Source organism: Lepidochelys olivacea (assembly GCF_965140295.1).
Source record: "Lepidochelys olivacea isolate rLepOli2 genome assembly, chromosome: 4".
Classification (NCBI taxonomy): Eukaryota; Metazoa; Chordata; order Testudines; family Cheloniidae; genus Lepidochelys; species Lepidochelys olivacea.
The window spans coordinates 141,904,734-141,916,954 of record NC_140414.1 but is presented as its reverse complement, the minus strand read 5'-3'; the positions used below and the strand labels follow the sequence as shown (position 1 = coordinate 141,916,954).

Genomic DNA, 12,221 nt, shown 5'->3' with positions numbered 1-12,221 from the left:
ACTGAGCTCTTTCTTGCTCAGTCAGCTGAGCACTCAAGCTGGGAAGAAACGAGGCAATGGTTTGTCGGTGTCTCGCTTTTGCCATGATCTCATCTGTCGGAGTTTGTTGCAGCAGCAGCTGATAACCCCTATTTCCCAGCAGGGCTTGGCAGGCACTTTGCTACTGCTGGGCTCATCAAGCAAAAGAACAAGCCGCGAGTAGAGGAGCTTTGGAGTGTCGCCGGCCAGGTGCGTGTCACCTGACATGCCTCTCGCTGTCATTTTGGCGTGGAGTTGCAGGTCTCAGGGCGCATGTGGTGCTGGCCTTAGCACGGCCGGAGCAAGGCAGAGCTAACTGCATGCCATGAGGGCGACTGCTCACTTACAAACACCTCTGACTTCTACTCCCCCCTGCACTCCCTTCCCTGATTGCTGAGCGTGTGCTCCAGGGAGCTCTGGGGAGAACCCTGACTCCAGTGCTGTTCAGACAGTTTCTCCTGTGGTGCCATTTCAGCGAAGGTCAAAAGCAGAGTGACTAGCTGGGAAAAAGAAAGGCCCTAATCCTTAGTGCTATCGGTGTGAAAGTGAATGGACAAAAGGCAATGAACTGCTACATAGACTCCCTGCACCAATATCTAGCTCAGGCAGGGGAAACTCCCATTGACTTCAGTGGAAGCAGGGTTAGACCAGTGCTGAGCAGCTTGCATGTGAAAATCCCACCCTGGAATGGAGAAGCCCTGTGACAGTAGATCACAAGGTCGCTCTCCCTGCCGGTGCAGGTCTGTTCCCTAGCGTATGTTCCATGGCGCTATCCTGTCTCAAAAGAACGGCGGTTCCATGTGTGCCTTCAGAAGCTGATCCACAGTCAAGTACACCTCACTCCTTGGATGCTTTTTTGGTTCTTTTGTTTTTGTTGCTCTTCAGTCTAAATTTTCCATAGCTCAGTTTCATCCCTTTACACCAAATACCAACTTCTGTTTCCCTAAATAACTGCTTGCTCTTTGGAGTTTACACCCTTCAAACATATGTGCGCATTGCAGCTGTTATACTACCCCCAACCCTTGTACCAGTGTTTTCCTGTGGGGGTTCTGCTGTCTCCTTGAAGCCAGCGACTTATTCCCTTGCCCAGATATTAAAGAAATAGGATTGGCTGCCTAAAGAGAGAGAATTTAGGGAGTGGGCTGAGCAGTCCTGAGGGAGGACCCATAGGAGCAGCCAAGCCTGGGTAGAAGGTTTGAGCAGAAGTTTGTTATATCATTGTTAATTTTTTGTTGTTAAATACAAACCCAAGAAAGGGGGTGAGCTTTGAGTCTTCTCAGTGTGTGGACACTGGTTTAGAGCAGGTTGGAAATTACATCAGCTCACACCCCTCCTTAGTGCTTTCATGGAAAAAATTCCATTGGGTTTAGTAGAGATTAAACCAATAGGGTTCTGGAGACATAACTCTGAAATCCCTAGAGTGTTCTATCCCTACTATAGACTCATGTAGGCTTGTTTAAACACTGATAATGAGGGTATCCTTCTCTATTAACTTCTGTAGGCTTTGTCCATAAGGGATGGTCCCTTAGCTAGGCAACCCACAATAAACTTAATCTTTCCTGCTTGACCAGACCCTTCAGCCCAGTACTCATTTTGAAGGCTATTATTTTCCGCATATCCACCTTCTTGTCATTGCCTTTCTGTTACAGAAGTGCCAGGGACTGGACTGGCTGATCCGAGTGCTAATTTATTTCACTCCGTTAAAAAGTGACTCTGTATAATTTGATTTGTAACAGTGATGGGCTGGAGGGCTCAGTGGTGGCATAGTCCTAGCAAGGGGCACCCCCACGGATTGAGATTTGGGGTGAGCTCCCTGCTTCTGCTGGAGTCATGCCTTCTCTGAATACTGCTACGCCTTCCCTGCCAGAAATGACTTGTCCCTGGGGGCTCAGAGCAAGTGTTTTGCCTTTCCAGTGAACTAGATCAGCGGTTCTCAACCAGGGGTCCGCGGTCCCCTGGGGGGTCTGCAAGCCCTTTAAAGGGGGCTGGGGAGCCCCACAGCTCGCCCTGAGCCCCAGCGCTGAAGCCGGGAGCGGTGCAGAGCTAAAGCCGGCAGCGCCACCCACGCCCCAGCCAGGAGCTGTGTGGGGCTAAAGACGGTGGCCCCCCCAACCCTAGCCAGGAGTGGTGGGGGGCTAAAGCCGACAGCCCCCCCCACACCCCAGCCGGGAGCAGCGCAGGGCTGATACCAGCACCCCCTCAAGCCCCTGAAGCCAGGAGTTGTGTGGGGCTGAAGCTGGCAAACCTCCCCACAAAGCCAAAGCAGCACTGGTAGCCCCCCACCCATACACAGCTCCTAGCTACCCCCTCCCTGCACCCTAAGCTAATCCTCGGCCTGCACACAGCCCCTAGCTACTCTATGTCTGCACCCTGAGCGGTTTTCAAACTTTTTGAACTGAGTCCCCCCTTTGAGTTATATTTTTTGGTTGCGTTCCCGCCACAGCCCAGACATGCTCAGTGGCCTCCTGAGTGAGTCAGGGGGTAGAGGTGGTGCTCCCTCCCTGGATCCCCGCTGGGCGGGTCTGGCTTGAGCTCTGCCAGCTCTTGCCCTCCCCCCGCAATAGAAGTAGAACTATGCCTATGCCCAAGGATCCCCCAGCCCCGAGTTCCCAGCCCCCGCTCCCACTGGGCCCTGGCATTTTTATAGCATGTTGAAGGGGGTCTCAGCAAGAAAAATTTGAGAACCCCTAGACTAGCTTCTACCATTATCTGATATGTTAAGATAATGATTTCCCTGGGAGGATTCCCTGGGGCGCTTCAGTCTTGGGTGCATTTCAAGTGGCACAAGATGAACTCCTGGCCTAAACTGTTGATAGAGCTGGGATGTTCTTCTAGAATGAAGCACTAACATTTCCAGCAAGTGGCACTTCATAGAAGCATCTCTGACCAGGCTTGCTTTCTTGATTAATGAACACTTTCTTCAATCCTTCGCCCTTCTTCTCTGCAGCACAAGTGCTCCTGGAAGACCAGGAGTACTAGGGGCTACATTTTAGTCGTAGCCTTTGGTAACATGAGAACAGCCATACTGGGGTCAGACCAAAGGTCCATCTAGCCCAGTCTCCTGTCTTCCGACAGTGGCCAGTGCCAGGTGCCCCAGAGGGAATGAACAGAACAGGTAATCATCAAGTGATCCATCCCCTGTCGCCCATTCCCAGCTTCTGGCAAACAAAGGCTAGGGACACCATCCCTGCCCATCCAGGTTGATAGCCATTGATGGGCCCAACCTCCATGACTTATCTAGTTCTTTTTTGAACCCTGTTATAGTCTTGGCCTTCACAACATCCTCTGGCAAGGAGTTCCACAGGTTGACTGTGCATTGGGTGAAAAGTGACAGCACCTCACTGCCTTACAGTCGCATTGAGGGGTGGGAGTTCTACTGCTAACCGTGTGTCACCTCCCCTGTCCAGGGTTTTCTGTTTGAAATATATTCTGCCTGTTGTAATGTCAGACTGGATTTCTGTATAGGAGCTGGGGATCTTTTATTTGCTCAAAGCTATCAGGGTGAGACTATTTACAGGGAAGACCTGAAACTTTTTCTAACAGGACACGATGAGAGACAGGCCTGAACCAGGACCCCAGGTTGGAATCCCCGCATGCTTTCGTACCCTTACTCGCAAGAGCACAGGGTTAAAATATGGGCAGGGTGTGGGTGAAGACAGGGATTTGAGCATCCAGCTTTTCGCTAAGCCCTTGCCTCATGACTTGACAGCCACCTGGCACCAATCTCATTAATATGTGATATGGGTCCCCTGCCCAGCTCATCAGTTTTTCTCCTGTGCTTAGGTGCACAATTCTGCTCACCTGCCCTAGGCAGGATCAAGCCCAAGGTGGTGTAACTTGCAGGGCTGCAGTTTGATCAGGTCACCTTTTCAGAGCAGAACCCAGGGAGGGTGGTGGCAACGCAAAGGGCAAAGTCCCTAGAAATGCAGCTGAATAAAAGAAAAGTCAAAAGTCATGGACCTCATTGTAATCTTTTATTTTTCCATTCCATTTTTAGTGCAAATAACCAGAGCCGTGAGTATGCTGTGATAACAGGGGACACTTGGGAGCGTAGGAGTTGCTGTATCGGAGCCGACCTTTAGACCTAAGCTGGCTCGCCAAAGTAAATAAAACCAATTGTCCTATTTTGCTTGGGGGAGGGCTAACCTCGCAATGACACCCTGGGCAAATGAAACATCCCACTGAGACCCCCAGCATGGTCTGACCCTTTGTGTCCGAGCTGCTATGAACAGATCAGACGCACATGTCACTTTCCATTGAGGATCTCCAGGGTGGGATCTCCAGGCCCAGATTATTGTCACACGGCTCTTCCTTGTGATTTTTCTTCTTCCCTTGCATTCAGAATATTGGCCTTCTCTTCTAATAAACAACTGCCCATAGCTAGGATTGGATCAGATTCTCCAGTAATAACCAGTAGGGTGATCAAAATAAAGGAATTTCAGTTTTTTTAATAGAAATGATTTCATACTGATGAGGTGCTGGATTAAGTTAAACATTATTGAATTAACTAGTGATTGAAATGAATAGAAAACCTGGTGTTGTCATCAAGTATAACATTTTTCAGAGTAGCAGCCGTGTTAGTCTGTATTCGCAAAAAGAAAAGGCGGACTTGTGGCACCTTAGAGACTAACAAATTTATTTGAGCATAAGCTTTTGTGAGCTACAGCTCACTTCATCGGATGCATTCAGTGAAAAAAAAAAATTGTCATCTTCCCAGAAACCCTATTCAGACAAAATCTAGAGTGACCTGTTCTAGGGCTTTGTATTTTATGGGTTGGCCATGTCTTCAGGATCTGGTTGAGTATGGGTTGTGATGTCCTGGGGGTGCACATCTAGATGTCTGACGAGGACCATAACCAGAGATTGAGGATAAAAAGTACATCCTAATCTTTACACCAAAACACACACACACACCGTGCATGGTGGGGCAGAATTTTGGGAGCTTAGTTAGCATAGTTTGGGTGCTTGTGTAGTGCAGACGTGATCAATAAAGGTCATAAACCTAAAGTTTCAAATGACTAGTGATTTTGGGTACCCAATTTGAGACACTTTTAAAGAGGGCTTGATTTCCATAAAGTGCTGACCAACTGCCCTCTGAAAACCCAACCCATTTAATATCCCTCATGTTGAGGACCCAAAAAATGAGGGATCCAAAATCACTATTTGTTTTTGAAAACACAGGCCATAGTTTATCACTCCAGAGGCTCAAAGCCTTGATTTAAAGAATTCTCCCCTGTGACCTGGGATGCAGCCATGAGGTCACCTCTTTGGCCAATCACTTAGTATGAAGATGTTCCAAGTGAGATGCCTGCATTGAAGAGAGGATGGAGATGGACTCCTGGGGCTGGAGGTTCAGGACTGGTGCATCCACACCTAAAACACTCTGGCTCCATTTGATGCTGGTACATATGAGGGAATTCAGAGGAAAGCCACACAAATGTTTACCAGGCTGGAGAAACCGACATAGGAGGTAAGAGAAAGAATTAAATACCAATAGTTTGGCTTCAGCAATAACGAGGAGGAACAAGATAAGCATCTGCAAGCGTATGAAGGGTAAACAGCCAAAGGGGACAGGGCTTGTTTAGGGTGATCAAAGGGAGAATGTTTAGTAAAAAAGAGAGTAAAAATTTGTAAAGGAAAATTTTAGTATGACTGTCATGGGGGGAAAGCTTTTTATTCCACAGCCTCCTACAGCTCACGTTTAGTCTCTCCAGGGAGGTGGTGGAAGTTCCATTGCTTAGGATATTTCAAACCATACTGGAAAATGTACTGGAGGGAACAATTCCACCCAAGCCCTGTGATGGACCAGGTGGGACCTCCATGGAGGAATGTTCCATCCCCAGTGACTGTTATTTTGGCCTGCGAGGTATTGCAGCAGTGACTCGGTAGCTGGGTCACCTTAAACCGATCAGACCCCAGTAGACTGCTGTTGGGCAGCGCTGCAACACATACCTGCTACAGCACATGTCCTGCTCCTCCAGCTCCAGTGAGCACAGACCTCAGGATCCCCGGATGGAAAGGAACCAGAGCAGTTCTGCTGCATGGGGACAGACAGGATTTGGGGAGCCTATGCAGCAGGGCTTCCTGCATGCTCTTGCCCATAGAGGCACACAGAACTGGGCAGGGGCAGATTAGGGGAGGAGCAGAGTCAGTGGATCTGCTGCTAGCAGAATCCACCAGCCATTGCTTCCCACAGGAGAAACAGGGTCTCAACCGCCATGGGAGTTAACACAGTCACAGGAGCAGGTGCAGACCAGTAGCTGTCCTGCTCCGCAGGCTGGGAGGGGAGTATTCCTGCCCCAGCGCACACAGCCCAAGTGCTCAGAGACACATTTGCTCCTCTGTGTTCAGTGCTCAGCAAAGGCGAAATAGTAAATAAAGGCAATCCAGTAACTCTCTCCTTTTCCTCTCTTTCAGTGCCACTGACTCATGCCTCAACTTCACCTCTGAGTTGCCATGGCCAAGTTAGAGACCGTGTCTGCTCTTAGTGACCCAAGCTACCAGAGCCAAGACACCTTCCACTCGTTTGCCTCCAGGCCCTCTGAATCTGCTCCCCAAAACATTATGGGAAGCGTGGGCAGCGGAGTCGCCAATGAGCAAGAGTTTGCGATGAAGAGCGTGGGAACCAGGACTCAGAGCAGCAGCAGGCAGGCTGATGGCTCACGGAATGGCTATTCCACGCGGGAGATCTCTAACCGTTACTCCGGGGAGGAGAAAACCTACAAGTCAGAAAAGATCTCCAACTCCCTCTACATCAATGGGGACCTGCGCAAGAGTGAGAAGATGAAGACAGACATTTGTGGGAACGTTACCACCAACAACGAGAAAAACCTGCCACCTCCTCCCCAGTACAGAGAACCCAGTAACCCACCAAAGATATTGCCAGTCTCTGGCAAATTGGACCAGGTAAGATTCCGATATACCTTGGTGCCGTGTGACGCTTGCAGGGCGTAAGTCCAGTGATGCAAATCCAAACAGTGAAGCAGAGAGAACAGGACAGGTCTTGGTCTGTAATTCTCAGTGGTCTCAGGAGGCTAAGCAGAGTAAAATTCTACCTTCTGGGACCTCGTGAGATTGGTAATGAGTCTTTCACTGCTATGCTACCCAAGTCAGAGTTAGGTCCAGATTTTTAAAGGTATTTAGGCGTTCTTAGCATTGCAATGTCTCTGTGAGTTAGGAGCTGAAATATTTTCAAAAGGGATTTAGGCACTTAGGAGCCTGTGCAGGTGTCACAGATGTACGCCTCCCTGTAAAAAGAGTTGGCTAGTGGCAACAGGGAAGCTAGACTCTTATGGGTCAAGCCTGGCTGTGAAACCCCAGACAAGTCCCTTCACCTTGCTGTGCTGAACTGATACTTGAAATATTTTGAGATGCTCCAGTGAAAGGCTCTATGTGGGTTCAATCCAAAGCTTATTGAAGTCAGTTGAAAGACTCCCATTAATTTCAGGTTTCAGAGTAGCAGCTGTGTTAGTCTGTATTCGCAAAAAGAAAAGGAGTACTTGTGGCACCTTAGAGACTAACAAATTTGTTTGAGCATAAGCTTTCGTGAGCTACAGCTCACTTCATCAGATGCATTCATTGGAAAATACAGTGGGGAGATTTATATACATAGAGAACTTCAAACAATAGGTGTTACCATACACACTGTAACGAGAGTGATCACTTAAGGTGAGCTATTACCAGCAGGAGAGCGGGGGGGAGGGGACGACTTTTTGTCGTGATAATCAAGGTGGGCCATTTCCAGCAGTTAACAAGAAGGTCTGAGGAACAGTGGAGGGGGGGGAATAAACAAGGGGAAATAGTTTTACTTTGTGTAATGACCCATCCACTCCCAGTCTCACTGCTATGGGTACCCGCATGGCCCCACAGTATGCCAACATTTTTATGGCTGACTTAGAACAACGCTTCCTCAGCTCTCGTCCCCTAACGCCCCTACTCTACTTGCGCTACATTGATGGTATCTTCATCATCTGGACCCATGGAAAAGAAGCCCTTGAGGAATTCCACCATGATTTCAACAATTTCCATCCCACCATCAACCTCAGCCTGGACCAGTCCACATAAGAGATCCACTTCCTGGACACTATGGTGCTAATAAGCAATGGTCACATAAACACCACCCTATACCAGAAACCTACTGACCGCTATTCCTACCCACATGCCTCCAGCTTTCATCCAGACCACACCACATGATCCATTGTCTACAGCCAAGCTCTACGATACAACCGCATTTGTTCCAACCCCTCAGACAGAGACAAACACCTACGAGATCTCTATCAAGCATTCTTACAACTACAATACCCACCTGCTGAAGTGAAGAAACAGATTGACAGAGCCAGAAGAGTTCCCAGAAGTCACCTACTACAGGACAGGCCCAACAAAGAAAATAGCAGAACGCTACTAGCCATCACCTTCAGCCCCCAACTAAAACCTCTCCAACACATCCTCAAGGATCTACAACCTATCCTGAAGGACGAACCATCACTCTCACAGATCTTGGGAGACAGGCCAGTCCTTGCTTACAGACAGCCCCCCAACCTGAAGCAAATACTCACCAGCAACCACACACCACACAACAGAACCACTAACCCAGGAACCTATCTTTGCAACAAAGCCCGTTGCCAACTGTGTCCACATATCTATTCAGGGGACACCATCATAGGTCCTAATCACATCAGCCACACTATCAGAGGCTCGTTCACCTGCACATCTACCAATGTGATATATGCCATCATGTGCCAGCAATGCCCCTCTGCCATGTACATTGGTTAAACTGGACATCTCTACATAAAAGAATAAATGGACACAAATCAGACGTCAAGAATTATAACATTCAAAAACCAGTTGGAGAACACTTCAATCTCTTTGATCACTTGATTACAGACCTAAAAGTTGCAATTCTTCAACAAAAAAACTTCAAAAACAGACTCCAACGAGAGACTGCTGAATTGGAATTAATTTGCAAACTGAATACAATTAACTTCGGCTTGAATAATAGAGACTGGGAGTGGATGTGTCATTACACGAAGTAAAACTATTTCCCCTTGTTTATTCCCCCCACACACCCTCCACTGTTCCTCAGACGTTCTTGTCAGCTGCTGGAAATGGCCCACCTTGATTATCACGACCAAAAGTTTTTTCCCTCCCGCTCTCCTGCTGGTTATAGCTCACCTTAAGTGATCACTCTCATTACAGTGTGTATGGTAACGCCCATTGTTTCATGTTCTCTATGTATATAAATCTCCCCACTGTATTTTCCACTGAATGCATCCGATGAAGGGAGCTGTAGCTCATGAAAGCTTATGCTCAGATAAATTTGTTAGTCTCTAAGGTGCCACAAGTCCTCCTTTTCCATTAATTTCACTGAGCTTTGGATTGGACTTTATCAGAGCAAATAATTGCCATCACTAACGTTTTTTCCATACTAGTCCAAGAGCTTACTTTAGTTTTCAATAAAAGGGGGTATACTCTTTTTAAAAACACACCCTTATTGACTAAAGAAAAGTCTTTCAAAACATAGTCTGACTCAACAAATAGCACCATGGAACTTGAAGATAACGCTCAACAAAGAGCAATTTCTATCTGGGCTGTTAAACAACTCCAACCCATGGGAGGATGACACCTTTTTCTCTTACAGAGAAGAAAATGGTGATCACCTGAATAGAGCGTAAAAGGATAATGGTAGGATCTTGGAATAAATCCTGATTCAGTTCAGTCACAGAACGAGAGAGATTGAGAGGGGGAGTGGAGTGCTTTGAGCTCAGCACTGGCAGGAGTTACTCATGATGTCCATCAAATATGAAATCAAAAAATCTACAGTGTCTTTCAAAGTTGAGCAGTAGAAAACCATGAGGCCTGATTCTTAGCTGGGGTAAGTCAGTGTTGCTCCATTGACTCTAACAAAGCCTATAGAGTTACACTGATTTACCCCAGTTCTGGATCAGGCCCGTGATCTTTTGTGTATTGTTACAAAGCCTCCTGGCTACGTTTGATGTGTGATTCTTTTTTCGTTTGCAGAGCAATGAGCCCTTAGTTAGACCTTCAGCCTTTAAACCAGTAGTTCCTAAAAACTTCCATTCCATGCAGAATCTCTGCCCGCCGCAGAACAATGGAATAACTGAGAACAGAAAGAGCTTGAATCACACCAACAGCAATAGCCCGTCTGCTGGCAAAAGCGGACTGGAGAAGACCAGCCTTAATAGGACTACAAACCAAGTGGGAGGTCTTTCTGATTCTGGCCGTAACTCTTTGACGAGCTTGCCCACTTACGGGACGGGCTACAGTCAGCACGTTGGCCCAATGAGTGCTTCAACTAGTCACATAAACCGCATTGGCACAACCTATGTAGATAAGAACACAGGGGGATACAATGGAATATCTACCTCAGACAGTGGACGGTCTTCAAGCAAGAGTACTTCTTCTTTCAATAGACTCAACCATCTGAACGAAACAATGCCTTTCCACTCACCCTCGACAGATGACGTTATCCAGGACCTGGAGGACAGGCTGTGGGAGAAGGAGCAGGAGGTCCTGCAGATGAGAAGAAACCTGGACAAAAGCGAGGCTGCCATCTTCCAAGTGTTTGAGGAGAAGCAAAAAATTTGGGAGCGTGAAATGGAGGACCTCAGGCAAAATTATGCAAATAAACTGCAGCAGGTCTCCAAGAAGGCCCAGAGGGCTCAACAGGCCTTGCAGCTCCAGATCTTCAAGCTCCAGCAAGAGAAAAAAAAGCTCCAGGATGATGTGGGGCAACTTCTCCAACAGCGAGAAGAGCTAGAGAAAAAATTTGTGGCTTTCAAGAAAGAACAGGCAGAGTTTCTTCCCAAGATTGAAGAAACCAAGTGGGAGGTAAGGACCCAGAAAAATAACAGCATTACACTAGTTACACTGGTGTCTGGGGAGCGAAAGCATCAGTCCGCGTTAACACAGATCCCAATCCAGCAAAGCACCGGAACACTAATTTCAGGGGGGCTTCTGACATGTCTAAAGCTAAATACATGATCGAGTGCTTTGCTGAATCAAGGCCCTAGCAGCAAAACATTTAGTTAGTCGAGTACAACAAACTCAGATAAAATCATCCGTGTAGAATGGACTGAAGGATACCTTGCCCAAGACGTTAGCAATCTGGGCATGAATAAATAATTGCTCAACACCAAAGATTAGTAGACGTGTTGTGCTTGTGGCCACAGCAGAACGGCGGGACTCCAGCCTACTGGGTTCTCTTCCCAGCCTGCCTACTCTTAAGTCATAGAACCTCTCTTTGCACCTTATTTTCCCCAGTGGGATGATAATACCATGGGGATGTTTTGAGCTAGGGTTCATGAAGCATTTTGGGGTCCTCTGATTTTAGAAGTGCATGAACTGGTGGGAAAAGAAATGGGGGTTCCCATTGTGCCCATTTGCCTTTTATCTCTGTCAACGTCTTTTATCTTACTCCCATTGGTGGCGGAGAGGTTGTGAGAATGGCACAACCACCCTCAATAACTGGTGCAAATTATTATTATCCTTGTTACATCCGGATTTGGAGGCTTCTTCTGATCTGTTCTATGGCATGTGGTAATACAGCCAGGGCTTCGTCCACACACTGAGTTGCTCTGGATTAACTGAAGCTGTGACCTCTTCTTAAACTGATTTTAGTTAAACTGATGCAATTTTGTACGTGCACTCTCTTTAGTTGGGTTAAATCTGGTTTATATTGGTTCAGCTGGTAGGTGGCAGCTAAGCTGATGTATGTCAGGTTTAAACTGATGTGTGTCCACATAGGGTTTGCACCACTGTTAAGTAAATCAGTTTTTAAACGGATTTCAACTAAACTGGCGGAACTGCTGTGTTTAAACAAACCCTTGAATTCACAGCTCATATGCTTTGTTTTTTAATTTAATTGGCAGTGATGCCTGTAGTTAAGGCTTCCTAACCCTTTCCATTATCAGACTCAGTTTTCAGTTGCTGACACGTTTACCAAATTTTAACAGTTCAGGCTGAAATTTTCCATTCCTGGTCTCTGCCTCAGGCTGACTTCATTTTTATAAGTGAGTTTCAGCCATTTCCAAGAACAACGTTTGCCGAAAGGAAGTAGTTTTCCCAATGTTAACATATTTGCCCTAATTAGGGTTGCCAACCCTCCAGGATTCTCCTGGAGCCTCCAGGAATTAAAGTTTAATCTTTAATTAAATATTATGTCATGTGATGAAACCTCCAGGAAT

At 47.1% G+C, this 12,221-nt stretch overlaps 1 protein-coding gene across 6 annotated transcripts in view; it reads left to right on the top strand.

The window, feature by feature from the left end:
- The window catches only part of LZTS3 (leucine zipper tumor suppressor family member 3), a 136,677-nt gene that overhangs the window by 112,565 nt on the left and 11,891 nt on the right, over window positions 1-12,221 (top strand). For 3 of the 6 annotated variants that reach the window (XM_084627479.1, XM_084627480.1, XM_084627478.1), the window contains exons 2-3: window positions 6,436-6,924; window positions 10,036-10,866. In XM_084627479.1, the coding sequence (XP_084483605.1) occupies window positions 6,475-6,924; window positions 10,036-10,866 (1,281 nt within the window). In that variant the 5' untranslated portion in view covers window positions 6,436-6,474. Of the gene's footprint in view, window positions 1-4,015; window positions 4,121-5,301; window positions 5,489-6,435; window positions 6,925-10,035; window positions 10,867-12,221 lie in introns of all 6 variants that reach the window. The other 3 variants (XM_084627475.1, XM_084627476.1, XM_084627477.1) reach the window with 2 other exon arrangements.